Source organism: Dunckerocampus dactyliophorus, chromosome 18, assembly GCF_027744805.1.
Source record: "Dunckerocampus dactyliophorus isolate RoL2022-P2 chromosome 18, RoL_Ddac_1.1, whole genome shotgun sequence".
In the NCBI taxonomy this organism is placed as follows: Eukaryota; Metazoa; Chordata; class Actinopteri; order Syngnathiformes; family Syngnathidae; genus Dunckerocampus; species Dunckerocampus dactyliophorus.
Genome location: NC_072836.1, coordinates 6,311,626 through 6,332,938, shown reverse-complemented (window position 1 = coordinate 6,332,938; position 21,313 = coordinate 6,311,626). Strand labels below are relative to the sequence as shown.

Below are 21,313 nucleotides of genomic sequence, written 5' to 3'. Positions count from 1 at the left end.
AAAAAGGTGCATGTTTTCAGGTGAAATATGTAAATAAATGATTCACCCTGCTAATTCTTAATATATATATTTTATATACGTATATATATTTTAATATTTGATATTTTCGTAATTTTTTTTCCAGATTGAAATCGTACTTTTTCCCACTTTCAGATCTTTCCTTTTCAGGTTTGAATATTTTCTTTTCACTTGCAGACTTTTAGTCCGGCTTTCACATTCACCGCTCTTTGTTAGCGTTCGCCTTATTTTCAGCGATTTCATGTCTTTATTCAACACACCACGCACACTCACTTTCGGACTCATCATTTCAACGACATGCAGCCTTCATAAAGTGTTGAGATGATTAGTTTAAGTGCCACAGCTTTTTTGCGAAGCTGCCGCTCATGACTCCACACTCCTTTCTGATGGCGGCACCCATGCCAAGAAAATCCGGGGAAAAAGTCGGCAAGTGAAAAGAGAAGATTTTAACCTGAAAAACATCTGAAAGAAAAAAAAAAAGAACTTAGAAAATAAATCTCAAATATCAAAACTTGTGAAAGTGAAATAATTTATTCAAAAGATTTTTTTTATTCAACGTCAAAACTTGAATTTTCAATATCAAGGCTGCAATATTGTTGTCACATCAGAAGTGAAAAAGTCGTATTAATGAATAAATCATGCTGTTTTGTGGTTGAATACGCCTATTAGTGAAAACAAACTATACACATTTAAGCAAAATGTATGTATTTTTGCCTTAATGAAGCATTTTCAAGCATAAAAATGGCTAAATGAACTAAAACAGAATTAAATATTCGTCATTCAAAAGATGGGACCACACGTTGGCCTAGTGGTTATCGTGTTGGCCACACAGTCAGGAGATTGGGAAGATCTGGGTCCGAATCTCCGTTCGGGCATCTCTGTGTGTTTTCATGCTCTCCCCGTGCATGCATGCGTGTTTTCTCCGAGTACTCCAGCTTCGTCCCACATCCAAAAATATGCATGTTCGGTCATTGTTAGGTCAGGTTCAATTGTCCATGGTTAAATTGTGAATGGTTGTTTGTCTATTTATGCCCTGCGATTGGCTGGCGACCAGTCCAGGCTGTACCTCGCCTCTTGTCCAAAGTCACCTGGGATAGGCATAACCCTGACCCGTAGTCAGGATGCCAATAAAAAGATGCATTCAAACATGCAATATGCCGCATCCGTATTCCGGATTTGATCACCGGGACAAGAGGCAAATCACGGGTTGCAACAGGCGCAATCAAAATGACATAATAATCATAATATGACGGCCACTGTTCGCAGCTGTAATCCAGCTAAAACGCAACTCTGAACCGCCGTCATCACTTCCTGTCCACACGTCCGGAAGGCATTTATTGCAACACACATGAGCATGAGTTTGTTTACTTATTCATGTCTATAGGCTCTAATAATGTTAAAAGCCCATATTTAGAAGGTTGTAAACAGGTTTTCTATGCTTTGAAAATATTTCATTTTTTAAAAAATAAACCCTATTTCACGGAAATTCACTTATCACAGCCGGGTCTGGAACCAATTAACCGCCATAAACGAGGCGTGTGTGACAAGAAGACAAAATTTTAGAATCATGCATATGTTTTTTTTTTCTGCAAAACCACAAGAGTGAACTCGAAGCAAACGGCACTAAAGTACGCACCAAGTATCTCCGTTTGAAACCCTTTAAGTTTAGATGGGCCCGTTCCAGTTGCCGTATCACATTCGTAACGCTGAACCACACTCCAAAATGGCAGGTGCAGCAATGAGCATCAAAGCTGGTTGCCACTCAACTCCCGCCACCCGCAAGTAGTTCCCCCTCCCTGTGCCCGGACTGCTGCACCATTGTGCGGGGAGCTCGCACGCAGTGGCGAAGCTACGTGGTGGCCAGTGGTGGCCATCTCCACATTTCAAGTATCAACTTATTGCCACCCCTATGCGAGTAATGGTCTCACATCACTGCTCGGCCATTGCTCGCACGGGAAGTGCTGTTCTAACCGCCGGTTGTTTACACGAGGGACCGTCAATAAATTACTATGCGCTAAAGAGAGTTTGTTAAAAAATGTCATATGTGAGAAAACCCTAACATTTATATTACAACATGGATACATGACTTATCACGTTTGTGTGCATTAAAAGATCACATGAAATACAGGAAGTGAATAAATGTACTGCAACATATGTAAAACGATGGGGGGTAGGGTTAAATAAGCTTTGCTTCTTCCTACTCCTTTTGTCCTTTTGGGACTGCGACTTGTATGTGACGTATTTCATTCCAACTTGTATGCATGTTCACATACAATTAAACCATTACCATTACCTTATATTCTAAATCGCACCGCAAATTGATCTATAGCCATGTCAAATGATTCGTCCTGCCCTAAAAGTATTTTGTACGCCCATTTTTTCCAATTTTATCTCTTATTGGATGGACTTTTCGTGGATTTAGGGAGCTGACTCACAGAGGTTTGTTACAAAAGCCAATCAATATTGTTGGTCATGCTGTGTAATAAAAAAAGTAAATTCAACAATACTTTGGTTGCATTATTTTGAATGCTTTGAAGAGCTATTTTCATAACCATATTGAATTCCACGAATTCATGTTTGTAACAAAACTTATTATTAAAAAAAAAAAAAAAAAAAAAAAACGATCTGTGTTAGATCAGATCAGCAAGACTATAAAAAAGATTCGGATTGGAAGCCAAAAAATGTGTATCGGGACATCCCTCGTGCCAAGTATCACTCACTGATAACATCCATCACAAGGATTGGGAACGTTCACATTTTCACAGGTCCTCTTCCACGCACACACCAGCACGGGCAGCGTGTCTAACTGTATGTAGGGCGCCAAACGCAAGTCGTACATCGCTTCACGCTGTGCTAAAACGAGTAGAACGGAACACCCCGTGGTGATCTTGGGAGAGCAAGCATGAATAAGTAAACAACATAAAGCCAAAGGAAAGTTGAAAGGCGACAACAAACACGACACTGGCAGTCGATTGTTTTGTTTGCCAGCAAGAATTAGCTCGCACCTCCCGAGTCCTCCGCGCATCACAAGCACGCCGTAATTGAATTAAGTCCATCAGGGCGTCGCTGCAATGAAGAGGGCTGAAGATGAATTTTGCACCACAGTCCCAGTAAATAGTCTCACAGCACCTGAACTATTAAAGGAATTGTCCTCGGACCGCTGCCTCTGCAGCGCTTCACCGCTGCCAGGGACAGTCAATCTTCAAGGGCTTGTTTGTCTTTGTCAAAGCAGGAACCCTTGATTGGGAATATCTGATGCAAGGCGACCAAAGTACATGTGGTCCAATCCCCGATTATGCACTTTTTAATGATGTTCTAACAGTGATGTGTGTCCCTAGAGCCTGTTCATGAGCACCGAACGAGAGAAAAATCTCCCTCACTTGTTTTTTTTGAGAGAAGAGACACTGAAACGCTTGCTTTTGAAGTTGCAGCCTTTGAAGGACAAACCTCTTTCCTCATGGACATGATACCACCTCTGACTCCCACCCCTAGCTAGATAAGTCCGTCCTGTGGATATGCCCACCACATGACGAGAGGACTGCTTTGAAAAAAAAAAACAACAAAAACAGACTTCACTACACATCTTAAAACACAGCTGTGCAAATTATTGCTATATTGAGTAACGTGTATAAAGGTGACTATAGGGATATTAGTCCATGTCTAGAGGGATCTAATAATGATACAAACCATTTTTAAAAGGTTTTCTATGCTCGAACTATGAAAATATTCCATTTATAAATAAGGAATCCTACTTCGCGGACGGTCACTTATCAGGTCGGGTCTGGAACCAACCAAGTTAACCGCGATAAACGAGGTATTACTGTATATGTACAATGTATAAAGTACACAACAGCGCTTCTTGGAAACACAACTCATTAGCATTAAAGCGACAGACAAACAAAAATGGCGAATTCCCAGTAGGGTTGACTAAAAACACTTTTGAACTATGTAAATTCCAGCATCCATGGCTTGATTTTGGACAGCACACTACTGTGGGACCTCTGAGACTTGTTTAACATTGGTGGAAAATACTCTAATATGGGACCTGAAGTATTTTGTTTCCATGTTGATTGTTTATACAGCTAGCATCAAATGCGCATGCCTGTGTTGCAGCAAAAATGGACTTCTGTTGTTGTCGTGATGGACAAAGCCAAACGGACATGTAATGGGACATACGATAATGGCATTGCGGTCCCTCGGCCTATTACACAAGTCGCTATCAGCTCACGGACAGACCTTGGAAGCGTATTCCCAACAGTGGCTGTATCTTGGCTTCAGCACCGCTCCTGTCTTTTTTTCATGATTTTTTTTCCCCCTGCTGTTTGACTGAACAAATGCATCAGCTTGCGTCATGAGACCGCATCCCCCGCAGCCAATAAGTTGCATGAGGAGATGTGGGGAGAAAATTGGAATCTTGACAAGTATGATTGGCATATGTATTTGTCCCACGGTAGCCTTAAAAAAACGTGCCTGCAAACGGCAAAGCCATCTTGCCGCCCGCCGTTTCCGTTGCGTGAAATGACGTCACCCTCTGCTTTATTCCGCTATTGACACTACATGATTTAACACATGAGGCCGTGTCACTTTCATTTTCCGCAAAAACACCTTCTATCGCCTTGGCTTTTTGATAGACGCAAACATAAAGTGGATGTGAGCCGTGATGGCGAAGCATATCCCACGGCTACTATGGTAATAGAAGAGCAGGACATAAAAAAAGGTGAATTAAATTCCAAGTAAAATAGAGCTTGGCTTGAAAGCACCGGAGTGTGACTACGGTCTATGTGCAGAGCGGGATTGCACATCAATTGGGGGAACAGGACCAAAGAAGGAAAATGGCGATGCCCATTAACTACCCTCGCTATGCAAAGCAAGGCTACAGAGTTTTATTGCTACTTCCTACCACTCTCATTTACAGCACAGAGCAGCACAATAAGATCAAACCAATTCATCGCTGAGCAAATTTGCTACTCTATTCAGTCAAAACAAAACCCAGAGTGCACATCCAAAAGATGTGGACAAGAAAAGTAATTCAATAAATTAGAGGGGAGTGGTAGGAATCTTGCTTTTATTGATGAGAAATGCATATTAAAGGTTTTTGGTTGGTGGTACACTCTTAGTTGGAGTGTGTGCAACACCAGATCCTCTAAAGTTGATCACCACTGACGTACAGTTCAAAATAAGACCAAAAATTATACAAAAACGTCTGTAAAGTCGCACAAAACATTTGAACCGTCAGCCTATGATGCTAGACCTTAACTCAGCAAGTCTGAACTTGACGCGATTTTTGATACTTGTTTTTTTTACTTTTTACACTTGTGTGACATTTAAGAATGTTTGAGGACGAAATACACCCAGCAAACACCACCACCAGCTAGCACATGTTACCAATAGAGATGTAAAAGATCAGATTGAACCAAAAAAATGTCTATGTTTCACTATTAAGAGTTAAACTGCATAAAAATTGTCATGATGTGATTACGATAGGCTATACGTTCACTGATAGCAAACGTTAAAAGCTAAACTTAGCCAAGTTGCTATCACTAGCTGACAACAAACATAACTAATGCGCCTTCATCGGGCGTAATTTACGTACTCAAATTAGGAAGAGGGCAGGCAGTTTGTTAGAAATGCGGGGCAGCCGCTTTCCAGTGGTTAACTTATTTTTACACTTGTAAGAATGACAAAAAAATCATGTCAGTGATTACAATCACCTTCCCCATTTAACAATCATTGTTTAGGTTAAGACTGAGTGTTTTTATTGCTTTTTGTTTTTAACAGGAACAGTAGTTAACTTATTGTTATGCTTGTATTTGTATTTGTCTTATTTCTTATGGGAAAAAAAAATTGAATAGACGTCTGAGGGTGAAAGTAGGAAACCTTGACTTAAGACAAAACCGACAGCTTTCAGTTGAACGCCTCTGTTGTGCAATTCAAAATTTCACCAAAAAGACACTCTTAAGTCACACAAAACTTTCCAGCAGTCATGTTTGGTCATTTTTCTACATAACATTACTTGTTATAAAAGTTGAGATAAATATCTTGCATTGGTTTATGTCTGCTGGCGACCAGTCCAGGGTGTACCCCGCCTCTCGCCCGAAGTCAGCTGAGGATAAGCGGCGTCGAAAATGGATGGATGGATGTATGATCTATGTCTGACACTGGTTACCTTCTTTTTGCACTTGAGTGTTAAAAAAATGGTACATGAGATGCGTCAGTGACAAATAGCCTTTTGCTATTAAATAAGTAATTTAATAAGTATTAAATAAGACTGAGTGTTTGTATTGTTTTTACATCTTAAATTGAACAGTGGTTCACTTCTTTTTACACTTGTAATGACTGTTGTTTGCGTGTGCAGTTCCCAAAGGTGTTGTGATAGTGACCGTTTGACCTGTTTGGGTGCAAATTTGTTTCAGAAGTCTGAACCTGCTTAGACCACGCCACTTGTAGTGTAATCATGCATACTGTGTGTTAGTCATGCAGGTTTGTAACGTGTGCCCTATTTGAACAGATCACTCTTATAAAATGTCATGGCTGCCCACCCAGTGGTTGAAAAAGGATCTCAGCAGACAGACAGACAGACAGACAGACAGAGAGCCACGTTGCCTGCCTGCCAGCCACTTAAAAAGATGGAACATAATCCAGGCAGCAATTAAATGTCCTTCAAAACACATTCGGGCCAAACATTTCCTGCCTTGCTTGTAATTTGTGCCAGAGGAAGGGTTGCTAAGCACCACAGTCTGCTGTGGGGGAGCACTGTGGTCTTTGCTTGAAGATAAAAAAATCAGTTTGCACAGCCACAACATTAGGTACACTGGCGCAATGCAAATAATTATGATGCAATTGGCTGCCGTGCAACACTTGATTGCAAGCGCGTCCTCGCAGCTCCACAAGGCTTGGCAGCGCAATCAAGTGGGAAGAGGACTGTGGGCCCGGAGGCCGCCTTCAGTCCGGTGGCACTCTGCAAAATTCAAACTGAAATTCCACAACGGCAGCCCAGAGCTCCGAGGTGTGTCCTGGGGAGCCCTGGCGCCGTCTTATCAGGCGTAGGCAGATTCCGCCCTGTCGGGGACGACCGGGAGCGCAAGGACCCAGCTGGGATTGATGGCAACCCGCCCACTCCGGGGATGGCTGCCCACCGTGTCCCGGTCGAGTGGAGTCACCGGGTGCCAGCGCCCACGGCGAGACAAGCAGCTGAGGTCAGGGAAACGCGGGGCTAAGCCCGGGATAAACACTGGATTTAGACTTTGTGCTGCTGGGATTCACACTGGATCCATCACCTCGCCGCACACCTTGTCACCGTGCTCTTGCAGCACACACTGTTCCAGTCCCACAGCAGCCCAGTCACACAATTTACTGACAGCAGCACCATGAATGGACTGTAATATCTCCACAATCCTGCTAAGAAAGAATCACTCTCTCTTATTCCACGCTTCAATGCGCTCCGCTGAAGGATCCTGGCGGAGGAAAAGTTGTGTTGTTCCGTGTCGGGGCTGCAATGCACCGCAACGCCTTCACAAAGGCACGGCTTGTTCCCTGACATGCCTTTTTAGGATGAAAAAATACTTTCAGAAAGGCCATGCTTTTTGGAAGACAACACCGAAAAGAGATGAACGAGCCCACAACAAAGGCCAGATAGAGCAGAACCTCTAAAGTAAAGAAAAACATGCCGCTAAAATCACACAAAACTTACATTACTTGCGTGAGCATTTTGATTTTTCCTTGGAGCAGCCTCAATAAGAAAAAAATACAGCACACACCAGCAAGACTCTTGAATTAGCAGAGTCAAAAACACTGGGCTGTGGCTGTAGGCAACCTCTGCTTTTTTTGGGGGGGTTTTTGTATTAACTCCCCACGGTGGCAGTAACTGATTCGTGGTCAGCATGCAGCAGTTTTATCTCTGCATGTGCTTTAAAATGTTGGCTGTTGGTGTGAAAGTCATGCGTGTTACGCTTGCAGTACTGTTTCCAATTAACTCCATCAGTGCTGACTAAGCGGTTTGCTCCTTACTGCTAATGGAACATTGGTTCTATTCGTTCTGTTGCGTGTGTGATGTGCAACATACAGTCAAACCTCGTTTTTGTACGCCCAGGTTGTCATATGATTCGGTTTTCGTCGCAAATTCTCGCCAAAATTTCACTTCATGCACTCTTGGTTTTTGTACGATACCCTTTGCCCTGTATTGTATCGTTCTGTGAAATCAAGTGCCCAAACAAAGCACTCTGTGTTCCCAACTCACTGTCCGTGCATTTCTTTTATGGAGTGTGAAAATAACCCGCCATGGGGCCAAAGAAGCAAGCAGCAATTTGAATAAAAAAATTAAAAAAAAAATGTAAAAAATACAATTGAATTCAATCTCGCCAGTGTGTAGGGGAAGTCTGCATCAACAAGAAGTTCCATTCATTCTTCACTTATAATTATTATATCACTTATTATTATTGTTAATTTTATTTTTGGGTGTCTGAAACAGATTATTTGATTTACATTATTTCCTATGGGAAAAATTGCCTCAGTTCGTTTTGCGTTGAACCTCTAATAACAAAAACCGAGGTGCCACTGTACAATGTACTTAATGAAGGGCCTTGTGGTCAAAGACAGCTACGTTTTCTCTTGCACTCCAAATTATTATTAAAATGTAAAAATGAACCTGTGATAGACAATGAGATTTCATGAATAACAGCCTCTCCAGTTATATTCACTTATCACAATTATCTTTGTTTTACATTTTACAGCGGTTAACTTCATTTTGCACTTGAGAATGTAATTGTACTGTAATCCCTTGTTTGTCGCCATTAATTGGTTTGACAACCGACCACGACAAGAGAATTTTCGTGGAGTAGGATTCCTTATTTATAAATATTTTTGTAGTTAGTGTAGACAACCTGTTTACGACCTTTTAAATATGTTTTTTTTAACATTATTAGAACCCTCTAGACATGTGCTAACACCTTTTATAGTCACCTTTACAGTCATATTACCCAATATAGTAGACATAATAAGAGAAAATAAGCCATTAAAGTCATAAATAAGACTCATACTCGTGTCGCTGTTAATGTTCCGGTGGACAGGAAGTGACGTCAGTGGTTCAGAGCCGAGTTTTAGCGTGGCGTGGGTTACAGCGGCTTACAGCGGTTATAGCTTGTGTTAGGGATTATTGTGCCTGTTGTGAGATAATTCAAACCTGCAATAAAAGCCTGTTGTTCCGGCAATCAAGTATGGTGTCTCACCGTACATTACAGCAGCATTACTGACACCTAGTGACCAGTGCTGAATACTACATAACATGTCTTTCACTGTGTTTTCGGAATGCCTTATACAGGTATTTGTGTTTCAGTTCGTTTAGCCACTTTTATGCTTGAAAATGCTTCATTCAGGCCAAAAATACTGATTAAATCTGCATATTTTGGGCTAATAATAGGCTGTATTCAACCACGAAAGAGCATAATTTATTAATTTATATAGTTTTGAAAGCCCGTCACAGTGAAGCCGCGAAATTTGAAGCGTGAAGTGGCGAGAGGCAACTGTACACCCGCCGGGAAACACCACTCGTGGTTGTTGGCCATTACAGTTAAGAATGTTTCATGTGATATTTCACTGGCATAACAGTTGAAATGTTACTTTAAAAAGGTAATAAAGGTTTTAGGGCGACAGTTTGACCCTAGAACGGATTATATCTCTATCCATGATTTCTAAATCCAAACAGAGTTTAGAGGTTCCGCTGTAATCTTAATAATAAAAAAAACTCAGTGTGCTGGAATGAAAACGGTGTCTTTTGGGACTAATCGCCGTGGAGCAGGAAGCTATCGATGAGTCATTTCTCAACAGCGCTTTGCAAGCCCTGGGGGGGGGGGGTAAGAACAGCGCTCCAGGAGATTTATAGGCTGGTCTCCCAGCTTTTATTGCACAGGGGGGTTAAAATGTCATTTTAATAACACAGAGATATTAGAGCTTGCAAACCTGGCTAGAGCACTTTTGTTCTGGTTCACCGTGGCCTGATTTATCTGCCGTATAAATTCTGAACACACCGGAAATGGTATGGAGGCACGCAAACGTATAGCTCCAGTATTATCTAATGTCCTTGACTGCCAATGTACTATGGAAGATTAAAGTTTGAAAAAAAGAAAGAAACTTTAACAGCCGCTCCCCGCTAAATCACTGCAGGGATGTTTGAGGGTACGTCGGAGCGCGGAATTCCTTAATGACTTCCATTCTATTATTGCGCCGCATATTCTCAGCAGCCGAGTGTGAAAGCCATTGAAGAGACTGATAGAACGTCTCCGACGCTCCAATGGCGGTTCTCGCACGTCGGCGCCGAGCACGCTTCCATTGAGCCTGGCTAGATGGGAAAACCTCTCGCCTTCTGCTGCCATTATGCGATGCAGTCACACATGATTCTCACCCAGAATTCATCCAAATTGGATAATCCGACTCTTGGAAAAGGCGTGGTTTTTAGCGAGGAGGTCATGACACTTGTGTTGGGGTGTCATGAAAGAAACTGATTCTTCTGAGCGCAGAGGACTGTTGAAGGTGATTCCAGACGCTGTCCACAGACGCTCATGAAAGAGGATGGGAGTCTGCTGCGTATTGTATTGCTCCTTGACGCTATTACAACATTGGTTCTGTTGCTGCTGCACTGTACATTACACTTGTTAATCAATGACCATGTGATGAAAGAGCTATGTTTTCCTTTCCACTTTCTCATGCACTCTATATTATTATTATTATCATTATTATTATTATTCTTATTATTATTACAGGTAAAATATGTATTTGTTAGATATGAGTTTTAAAATTTAGGAAATGACAGATTCCAAGATTACACCTTAAATGCTCCGATTAAATGTCCCCGGGGCTTCAATGGCATATAACCGCCAGGGTAACTAATTGGCTCCAGGTCAAAAACATCAGCGTTAAAGGGGACCTATTATGCTAATTTTCGGGCCTTTGTACTGAATTGTGGACTCCTATAGAGCAGCTACACACGATAAGCCGCACAGAAAGCTTTCTAGATCTTCCTAGAATCATTTCACATCCCTATTTTTTACTAGCCCCCTGCCACCAGATGGCAGGGGCTACATCACGAGTGGTGAGCATCCAGCAGCTTTATCTACCTCTGCATGCGGGGGAAAGTTGCGCCTTACGCTTGTTGTACTGTTGTTACAATTAACTCATTGTCTTATTAATACTGGCTGAGCAGTTTGCTCCTTGCCGCTATTACAACATTGGTTCTGTTGTTGCTGTTTCCTTTCCGCTTTCTCATGCACCCCATAATCATTATTGGAGTTGTTATATACAGTATAATAAGTTTTCACATTTGGGAAATCGCATCCTCTCTGCAATTGTCACCTGCTTGCCGTTAATGCCTCCTCCACCTTTTTGCACTTGTATGACGCTTACTGTTAAAAATAGATATTTTTTTCACCTTCATATTACACAGCTATCACTTGAAGGTAAGTCTTTGTTTCAGGTTTTGTTCGTGATTGACTTGTAAAACAATTCTGACGAGGCTCATCTGCGACGGAAAGCCTTCGCCATCAAAGTAAAGAGTGTCCGTTTCACAAACTTCTTCTGCATACAGATACGCGGTGTGTGCAAATATGACTTTTTTGTATTATTAATTTTGTTACATAGATAGGTGAAGTCGGCTTGCAGTGGGTTGAATCATGCTCAGGAGAGCAGATGAGTGAAATCCTCATGGTGGTGCTGCGCGTGGTGGCGGCGCCTCAGCTCTCGGAACATTCCAAGTGCCAGTTGGCTGCAAGTCCTCCTGTGCACAGTAAAGATAGAGCTCCATTGCTAATTAATCCCAATACACACAGGAGGAAGTGTCCATGAAAGATTTAAAAACACTGCAATCGCAAATCTGGCCACAGATTGAGGAGGACAAAACCACACAAAGCCTTGTATGAAGTGATGAGTAGCAGGCAGTAATAGTTAGCTTTACAAAAAAATGAACATAATAAAGTTACTAATACTACATACATACACACAGGGTGTCCCAAAAAAAAGTATACACACTAGCATACATGTAGTACAGGTACCCCCAACGTTTTATCATCATTAGACAACTGCTCAATGACTTAGTGGCAGGTAGCTGCTAAGTCCTGCCCCGCTTTGCTTAATAGTGGCCATGTTTTTCAACCAATCTTGTTCAAATTTGACACACATGTGCCTGTCAGTCCCTTAAAGGTGTGTACCAAATTCGTTAGTGACTATGTGACTAATAATGACTAATAACACCTTGATGTTTCGTATTGAGCTGAGTGAGAAATTTCAAATCAGTCCGAATCATAGGGGTCAAGCTTTGGGGTTTAATAACAGCGCCACCATGTGGTGTATTTCTCAGAAAGCTAATAGCACAACCAAGACAGTAGGGGTGCATGTTTTGACAAAGTTTCACCTTTTTGCATGCAGCAGTTAAGGAGTAGAAGAGTTAGCTCACACAAATACTGTACATACAATCATGAGAGAATTAGGAGACCAGAGAATCAAATAGGGTTTCTTCCAAAACAAAAACCATACTGCAAAATGAAGCATTTATTATGAATGAACATCAAATTTCGTACTAAATCCACTGCTCTCTCCTTTCAAAGACCACACTATAACAGAAGGCCAGTGACTCGGCACACACACACACACACACACACACACACTCCCTCCATAGATAACACATGACAGATGATCTCATCTGTGTTCCCCACAGTTTACTTATCACAGGCGTCCAAGCGTGCAGCAGGTGTTTGCACCTCAAATTAACAGCGAGTTTGTTTGAACAGCGGCAATGTCAAATGGCTGCAAACCTCTGTTAGCCTGCGTCCGTTTAAGAGCACTTTAGGCCGAGAGGAGACGTGCATTAAAATATACAGTATGCATCATTCACAACCAACCACAACGTGCTCTGTTTAATTTGTCTTTATCATGACAACACCACGTCTTCTCTTCTCTTGCACTGACCACTTCAACAAAGTCAAGGTTTATTAATCCCAGCTTTCCTGAATGCACCATTCCAGTGGCAGATGGCACTATTTTCCCTTCTTTCTAGTGTATATTTTATATTTAGTACTGTGGTAGCTCTAACACAATCTGTTTGGGGGTGCTGGTCAGATTTGGAAATGATGGCAATAGAAAAGCATGTGATCTGATGTGTTGCACTTCAGACTTGTTTGGATTGAATCAACAGCTCCCCTGCTGGCTGCAGCCGAGCAGTGCACTCCATTTACTGTACAGCAGGGGTGTCCGGACTTTTTTCACCGAGGGCCACATGCTGAAAAGTGAAAGGAGGCAAGGGCCACTTTGATATTTTGTAAAGCAACACATGTAGATATGCTAAGAAGTGTTATATATTTAAAAAAAAAACTGTATCCCAGCCTTGTGGTATAGTTATCAGTATCAACTTTGGTCTCTGCTCTTTTTTCCGCCCATTTTTGCTGTTTTTTAATTTTCCAAATATTTCCACTTTCTTCTAAATAATCTTCGTAAATTTTCCTTTCATGCCATGACTTTATTCCCATAATATTTATACTTTATTCCCATAATATAACTTTTTCCCCAACCTACCTAATTTTCTATAAATTACAACTTTGTTTTTTTCTCTTACTATTATGACTTTGAACTTATTTCACATATTTTGACTTTATTTTCATAACATTAACTTCAGTATTTCAACTGTATGCTACTAAAATTGTTATTTTTCCTCAATCTTCCGATGTTGTTCTCATAAAATTATGACTTTTTCTTGTTAATTACAATTTTTTTCTTTTAATATTTCGACTTTATTCTCGCAACATTACATCTGATTTTTTTTAATTTTTGCTGTTTTTTTTTTTTTTTTTTTAGTTTTCAAAAATTACAAAAAAACCTTACAATTCAATTATGTTTTGAATGTCCCGCGGGCCACACTTTGGACACCCCTGGTGTAGGGCCTAATGGTAGTATACTCAATTGCTTCTGAGATGCATGCGGTATGCATTAATCAGCAATCAATTACATGCAATTGACTAATTCTTCATGATCGACTCATCAATTCATGGTGACGTACAGTAAGTGTAAAAATAAGTTAAGCCCTGTTAATATGGAAACCTAAAACTCGGCCTTCTCATTAATAACCAATGACGAAGGCGCATTGCAAATACAGTATACCTGGAATAAAAGGTAAAAAACACGGTAACCCTCTAAATACTTGTTCTTTTCCTTACTTACAAACCCTTGTTTCTCTTTCTTTTTTTTGAACTCATCTGTCTAGCAACAGGTGGCACACATTGTTGTGCATTGCCACGTATGCTACATAGTTAACACAGATACCGCCACAAATACATTGGGCGCTACCTGTTGACCTTGCTTATAACGCACCCGGTCTGCCAGAGAATAAGAAGACTTGCAGGAGGGATCGCTGTTGCCAATTTAGTGACCTTGTCGCTATATTTAGCGAGTGTTCAGACCCCTCTAGATTGTCTTTTAAAAAAAACAAAATAGACAAATCTAGTCGAGAGTCTTTTGGACGAGCGGCGATTGCTGCTGTCGGCCCCTCACCCATCAAATTTGTTTGTGACGTTAAAAAAAAAAAAAAAACACAAAAGGAAGGGACAGAAGGAAGTTCGTTTGTAGTTCTAAACCAGGGTTTTTCAAACTCAATCATACAGGGGGCCAAAACTCAAAGCCGAGTTTAGGTTGTGGGCCGAACTGGATATTACCCCACTCTCCACCTCCGAACATTGTATTTTTGTTATTATTTATCCTGAAATGTTCAACACTTGTATATTTCTGGATATTGAAAGTATTAAAACCTTCTTGTCTTTTTAACCAACATAATTAACAAAGGAAGAACACTTGTATGCATCACAAGTGCACACACGCAGATGCTTTTTTGAAGTTGCCAACATGACAGGACATGCCCCAATAATCCAGGCTCAAAAAATAGTAGTTAGTATGGTCAGATTTTGAGAAAATGTCCCACTAGCACAGACAAATAGGTAGGTAATCAGCCTACACACCTTTTATCTCGGTTCCCCGCGCGCATACAACATACAATATAACATACAATATAATGCACTCCTGTGCTTGCGTTTTCAAGTTGGGACAAAATGCGCATGACAGCTGGTGACTGCGTCTTTATGTGGGCATACTTCTTTTTTGAAACTTCACTCGTGGATGGACATTTTTTAGAGTGGGGGAAGTGTGCTTTTTTTTCGTTTCCGTTCCTTTCTGCTTGAGATTTGTACTTTACGATAGACTGCAGATATCGTCTGTGGTTGTTTTGGTGTGGTTGTTTGTTTCAGTGAAGTGATTGTTGATCCACAACCTTTGTCATTCTCTCAATGTCCGGGCAAAAGCTACCGTATCAACACAAAACATCACAATCTGTGAGACGTGTAACCCGGAAGAGTTTGCATCTGTGAAATGATAATACATTTCCCAGCATGCTTTGCTGCAGTTAAAATGATCACTTCATCACAGTTAAATTATTTAGACTTTTGGTCTAAATCCGGCACCGTTGCTAAGATGGTTGTGAATTTCGTGCAATGTACAATATTGTTTCCCCTTTTATAACTAAAATGCCAGAGGAGTAGTTTATACCGGAGAACCGCTTAATTATGCAGATCGCTGTAAGCACTTTGTAAGGTCGGCGAGGCGGGCCAACTCGATGCTTTTTTCCAAACGGTTCCGTGGGCCGGATGAAGTCGCAGCGCGGGCCAGATTTGACTCCCGGCCCCGAGTTTGACACGTGTTCTAAACATTTGGATTGCGTTTTATGTTTTTACTCACTTTTTGCAAATGCGTCATGGCCGGTTATGCATATTCAACCAGTCCGCCATTATGTCACACCACCAAAAAAAACAAATCTGCCACAAGTAGTTTGCAGTCCTGTGGGAAACACTAACACATTTCATTTCATTTGTTCACTGATTTTTATGTGCGATTTCTAACATGAATAATTGGTATCTAGAGAATGACATGCAGTGCTAGTTCCCCACTTTATGACGCAGCATCCTCATGATATGATGTGCAGTACCATGATGGACACGTGCAGGACTGGCGGCCTCTTTAGGGTTTATTTAATGGACCCTAAAACTCAGCACACCTCCCATTTTATTTTATTTATGTAAACGTCTCATCCTCCTGTCTAATGAGCCCCTCGCCATACGCCTCATGAAAGCCGTCAGCATGAACACAAGCTAAACACGCCGCCAAAAGCCAGCGTGATGAATCAGATGCTCTGCCCGCACCGAGACGCTCTCATTGACTCCCATTAGCCAAACGCTGAATTCCCACGGTCAAACATCATTATGCGCCAGCGCTGTCCGGTGACCGACTGACCACGGATGAACCCTCAAATTGATTTTTTTTTCCTTCTTCTTTCTTTTACTCCCAAACACTGCGGATGATACACATGCTTCTTTTCTGGCTAATAAAGCAGAATGAATGTCAGCAGCATCAGTGGCTGATGAAAGGCGGCGTAAACACACACACATGCACACACGCACACACGCACACACACACACACACACATACACGTGTGGGGAAAAAGCATTTGCTCAACTTTTGCAAATACAGGATGTCAGATGGTAAGGAACATGTTGGACATTGTGTAGAGGATTAAGGAGACAATAGGATTAAAGCGACTACTACAGGATCTACCTGGAATTAATATGACATGATTTGTATACTGCTGAAGAAAACACTTAGACCTCATGAATGGTCACGGTTTATTGTGCTGATTTCAGGGTTTCCCCCGGGATTTTTTTAAGCTGTGGTGGTGGGCTGCATGGGAGTGCGGACTGCCGCCGCTTTGTCGTGCCGCTGCTGCGTCTGCAGCTTTTTAAAAATTTTTTTATGACAAATAGAAATTCTTTATCACTTATTTAATTATTATCTTATTTATGTAACTTTTGTCAACAACGAGCAGAGCATGAACCGAGGTGTCATGTTGGAATAGAACACTTAAATATTCTGTGGTGAAGTACTCCACATCAGCTGGTGAGCTTTTTTTTAAAAAAAAAAAAAAAAAAAAAAAAGGTAAGTTATGATCATGCTCATAGCTTGCCCAACAAAAACGAGCTATCTCGATGCCACCAGCCATGCAGGCATGTAAACAAAAATGTCCGAAAGTGGCTTGAGAGTGAAACGTGAGCGATCACACGCGCTGGCATAGATAGGCTTGGCATGTGACAAGCTGTCGTCAATTGACCACACATTTTACGGGCTGGTGTTCATTCTCCCCATAATAAGAAACAAAGTGAAAGTCAACACAAGACGTGTCGCGTATCTGGTCACATATGCCTTGCTGGCACTTGGCATATGTGGCGACAGGCGATTCTGCTGCATGCTTATCAAAATAAAGCACAGTGAAACCTTTTTGTGATATTTTAAATTGTTTTGAAAGTAATTGTGGTCAATATGTGCGTAAATAATCATCTATATAGCATATATATCCATCCATTTTCCATTCCTCACTAGGGTCGCGGGTATGCTGGAGCCTATCCCAGCTGACTTCGGGCGAGAGGCGGGGTACACCCTGGACTGGTCACCAGTCAATCGCAGGGCGCATATAGACAAACCATTCACACTCACATTCATACCTACGGACAATTTAGAGTCAACATTGTTTTTGAAATGTGGGAGGAAACCGAAAAAAACCCACGCACGCACGTGAAGAACGTGCAAACGCCACACATCTCTTGACTGTGTGGCCAACATGCTAACAACTTGGCCACCGTGCGGCCGCTTGTATATCCATTCATACGATATATTACTTAAAATTCTTTCCAAGTTAAAAAAAAAAAAACTGAAGGACAAATGTAGGAAATACAAACACAGTTGGACTGCCACAAAGACATTTGGCGCTACCTGTTTGGCGCTACCTCATCAACTCATTGTGATGCACCTGGTCTGACAGAGAATTTGCTTTTCATGATTTTTACCCACTTTTCGCGAACGAATCATGGCCAATTACGCAATGTTGCAGATTATGTCATTATGTAACCGCCACACCCCACCCCCCACGACAGTCCACAGTGAAAAAAAGAGATCGCAGTCCTGTGGGAAACACTGATGTGTGTTTGTGCGTGAGTGTGCTGTGTGTAAAGATGCAATCTTTCTGGATAATATCGCCGTCAGCCACCTTGTTAGAGCAGGGAACTGTCCTGGTTCTAAAACGTGTCAGCCCAAGAGCCACAAAACGACCATGTTTGCTTGCAAGATGTGGGGGTAGCACTTTTGGACAAGAAACCCCAAAGGACGACCTAACCTTCAGTGTCAGCAAGAGGGGTACAGTAGGTACAATCGACACTAACGTACACACAGAACTACTCAGTGGACTCCAAGGTCATTTTGTTCAGGACCAAAAAGGTACAAACTGTAAAAGTATGAGAGCAGAACTTTCTACGGGTACGACTCAAGTCACACCAATGTACCTCATAAGACTCATTGTGGCATATATCAGTCCTCCCGTTCTCCCTGGAAAACTCCCGTATTTTGACCTTCTTTCCCGGCGCCCTCCTGTTTTGTTTTTTTTTTTTTTTGTTCAATATTTTCATTTTCAATGGGGAAAAAAATCCTCTTCCAGAGCTTTCGATCTGATCTGCAACACTCGTGCAACATCGACATAATACATCCTGGGGTTGGTAGAGTCAGGCCTTCAAAATAAAAGCACTTCAGTAAAACAACACAGTTGCACCAGAGCAGGCAGTCGGGTCTTTCCTTCATCACCCCGTCCCGGACGGAAAAATTTTTCTTGGGTGGAATTCTGGTGTAGTGGCCTGAATTTTCCCTTATTTTCCGGGAAGTGTCCCTCATTTTTAAATCCAGATGTTGACAGGTATGAATTACGGGAGTTCTATGTAATTCGAAACAGGTGTGTTCCCAAACAGCAACAGTCAAGAGTCAAGGGTAGAAAAGCACAACTTTTCAGGCTACCACCTGAGAGGCAACACATTGGAATCCTCAGTTGACACTAATTTACCATTTTGTTGGACTTAAGGTGACAGGATGTACATTTCCCAAAAGCAAAAAGGTGCATCTATGGTCCCAAGTCATAGAAGTTTAATAAAAGCAGAACTTTTCAAGGTATCACCCTGCAGGCAAGACATTATACGCCTAATCTACACTCATTTACCACCTTAGGGCTAATTATGGGACTCCAAGGGAACGGTTTGTAGTTTTTCTAGGACAAAAAAGGCTGCAAGTATGGCTCAACTTCTGAAAGTGTCAATAAAAGCAAAACTGTCCAGGGTATCACACTCGTGACAAGACAACACCGCTAATGTACTGCCTTAGGGTTAATCAGACTTCAGGGTAACCTAGATCTACACAAATTTGACACCCAAGGGCAAATTGTTGGACTTTAAGGTGACAGTTTGTGTGTTTTCAAGTCTGCTGCCAAGTCATAAGTGTCAATAAAAGCGGAACTTTTCTGAGTACCGCAACCCAAGACATACAGTATGACACGCGTACGCCAACACAAATGTACCCGCTAAAGGTAATTGCTGGACATCAGTGTGACAGTTTGTACCTTCTCGAGCACCAGAGAGAAGTGTCAATAAAAGCAGAACTTTTCAGGTTACTGCAGAGAAGACGCTATACAAGTAGACGTACACAAATTTACCTTCTCGGGCTCACTACTGGACTTCACGGTAGCTTTTCCCGTACGTAGAAGGTACCTTCACGCTCCCAGGAGACCAAACGGTACATTGTAATCTAATGTATAGCATCAGGTGACTCCAAGAGGCTACCACACAAGCCATTGTACCCCAAAGAAATGACGGTGATAGACCGAGGCTGCCCTCACCTGTACCAGTCCAGACCCTTCTCATAATTCCTGTCGAAGAAGTGCGGCTCATTCCCTACGGCTCTGACGTCCGGGTGCACCCTGAGAGCCTCCAGAAGCGCCCTGGTCCCCCCTTTCTTCACCCCAATGATGATGGCTTGCGGGAGCTTCTTCTCGCCGTAATCCGAGGTGCAGTTCACCCGCAGGTCGCCCTCCGTGGTGCTGACCGCCCGGTGGCGCATCGGCTCGGTGGCGGACGTCGCCTGGGTTCCGGTCCAGCTTGCAGCCCTGGCATGATCCTCCTCCTCCTCCTCCTCATCCACCACCTCTTCCTCCTGGTGCACGATGGACACCACCGTGCTCCTGTGGGTGAACTGGGCCTGGGAGGAGGTGGAGTAAAGTTGGTCCCTCACCAACGTGGTCTCCTCGGTGGCCAGCCGAGCCTGGTAGGCGAAGTTGTCCTGCAGCGGGAACTGGAGCGAGTTGTAGCAGCTCATCAAGCTGTAGAACAAGTAGGTGACCGACAGGGAGAGGGTGAACATGAACAAGATCTTCCGGGGCACTTTAGAGGTGAAAGTGCTGGACCAGAATGCCATCTCTGACAGCAGGGGTCCTCTCAGAGAAGTGGACAGACATGTTTCCACTCCGGGTCTTGCATGGACAAGAAAGGAAGAAAAAAAATCAAAAATCAGCAAGAATCAGTCCCTGCTGCATGCTGAAGATGGACCGAGCCGAGCCAAACACGCCGGATCGCATATTTATCAGGAGGAGGTGGAAGAGGAGGAGGAGGGAAGAGGATCGTTAAAATTCCGCGTCTCTTTTCCTTTTTTTTCTTTTTTTTTTTGAGGATCGATTTCTTGATGTCTGACGGACAATGTCACAATTTATTGGAGCCAACTTGCAAGGTTCGGCAAGGCTGGCGTCCTTCCAAATGACAGCAGCCCGACGTGGAGCGGAGAGAGTCAGAAGAAGAAGAAGAGATGCTGCTCGGCGAAGTGGGTCTCCCCTCTGCAAGTGCGCAACACATCCGTCCAGAACCGAACTGCTGCTAATCCATGCAAAGAATAATCCCCTGCAGTAAGAGGAGGATCTTTTGCTACTTGTTCGTGTTTGGAGAAGAGGAGGTGCAACAAAACGCGTCCTTCTTGCTTGCTTGCCGCTTGTGGACGCGCGTATTGGCAGCGTGAGCGCGTCCGAACCGAACTCACTAACTCTCTCACTCGCAGGCGTGTGCACACCTCATGCGTGCGCTACCAGCCTACCTCCCCATACAAACCTCTCATTCCGGGGGGGTTATCCTATGGAAAGCTTGTGTGCGAGCTTCTCGTGACATGATTTTATTCGATAAAAGTCCCCCCTCGTTAAACAACAATCTAATAAATAAACGTATTGTTCTTTTAGCCACATGATTGTGCACAAAAGCTCTTGTCTGCACCCTGCTGGTGTCCCATCGAAGCACTTAAACATGCAAGCAAATAAAGTGAAGGCAGCCTGCACTAATGCATGCAATCATGCAACAGTTCTCCGTGCACATGC

The 21,313-nt window shown here is 42.5% G+C and overlaps 2 protein-coding genes across 2 annotated transcripts in view; both read right to left on the bottom strand.

Annotated features, from left to right (window-relative positions):
• Positions 1 to 19,850, bottom strand: part of kdm8 (lysine (K)-specific demethylase 8) — a 224,356-nt gene extending 204,506 nt beyond the window's left edge. Inside the window, exon 1 of the mRNA XM_054759383.1 lies at positions 19,799 to 19,850. The gene's annotated coding sequence lies outside the window, so the exon portion shown is untranslated. The remainder of the gene's footprint in view (positions 1 to 19,798) is intronic.
• The window catches only part of hs3st4 (heparan sulfate (glucosamine) 3-O-sulfotransferase 4), a 116,499-nt gene extending 95,409 nt beyond the window's left edge, over positions 1 to 21,090 (bottom strand). The window contains exon 1 of the mRNA XM_054759388.1: positions 19,799 to 21,090. Coding sequence (XP_054615363.1) covers positions 19,799 to 20,373 — 575 coding nt within the window. The 5' untranslated portion in view covers positions 20,374 to 21,090. The remainder of the gene's footprint in view (positions 1 to 19,798) is intronic.
• Between the last annotated feature and the right edge of the window lie 223 nt (positions 21,091 to 21,313).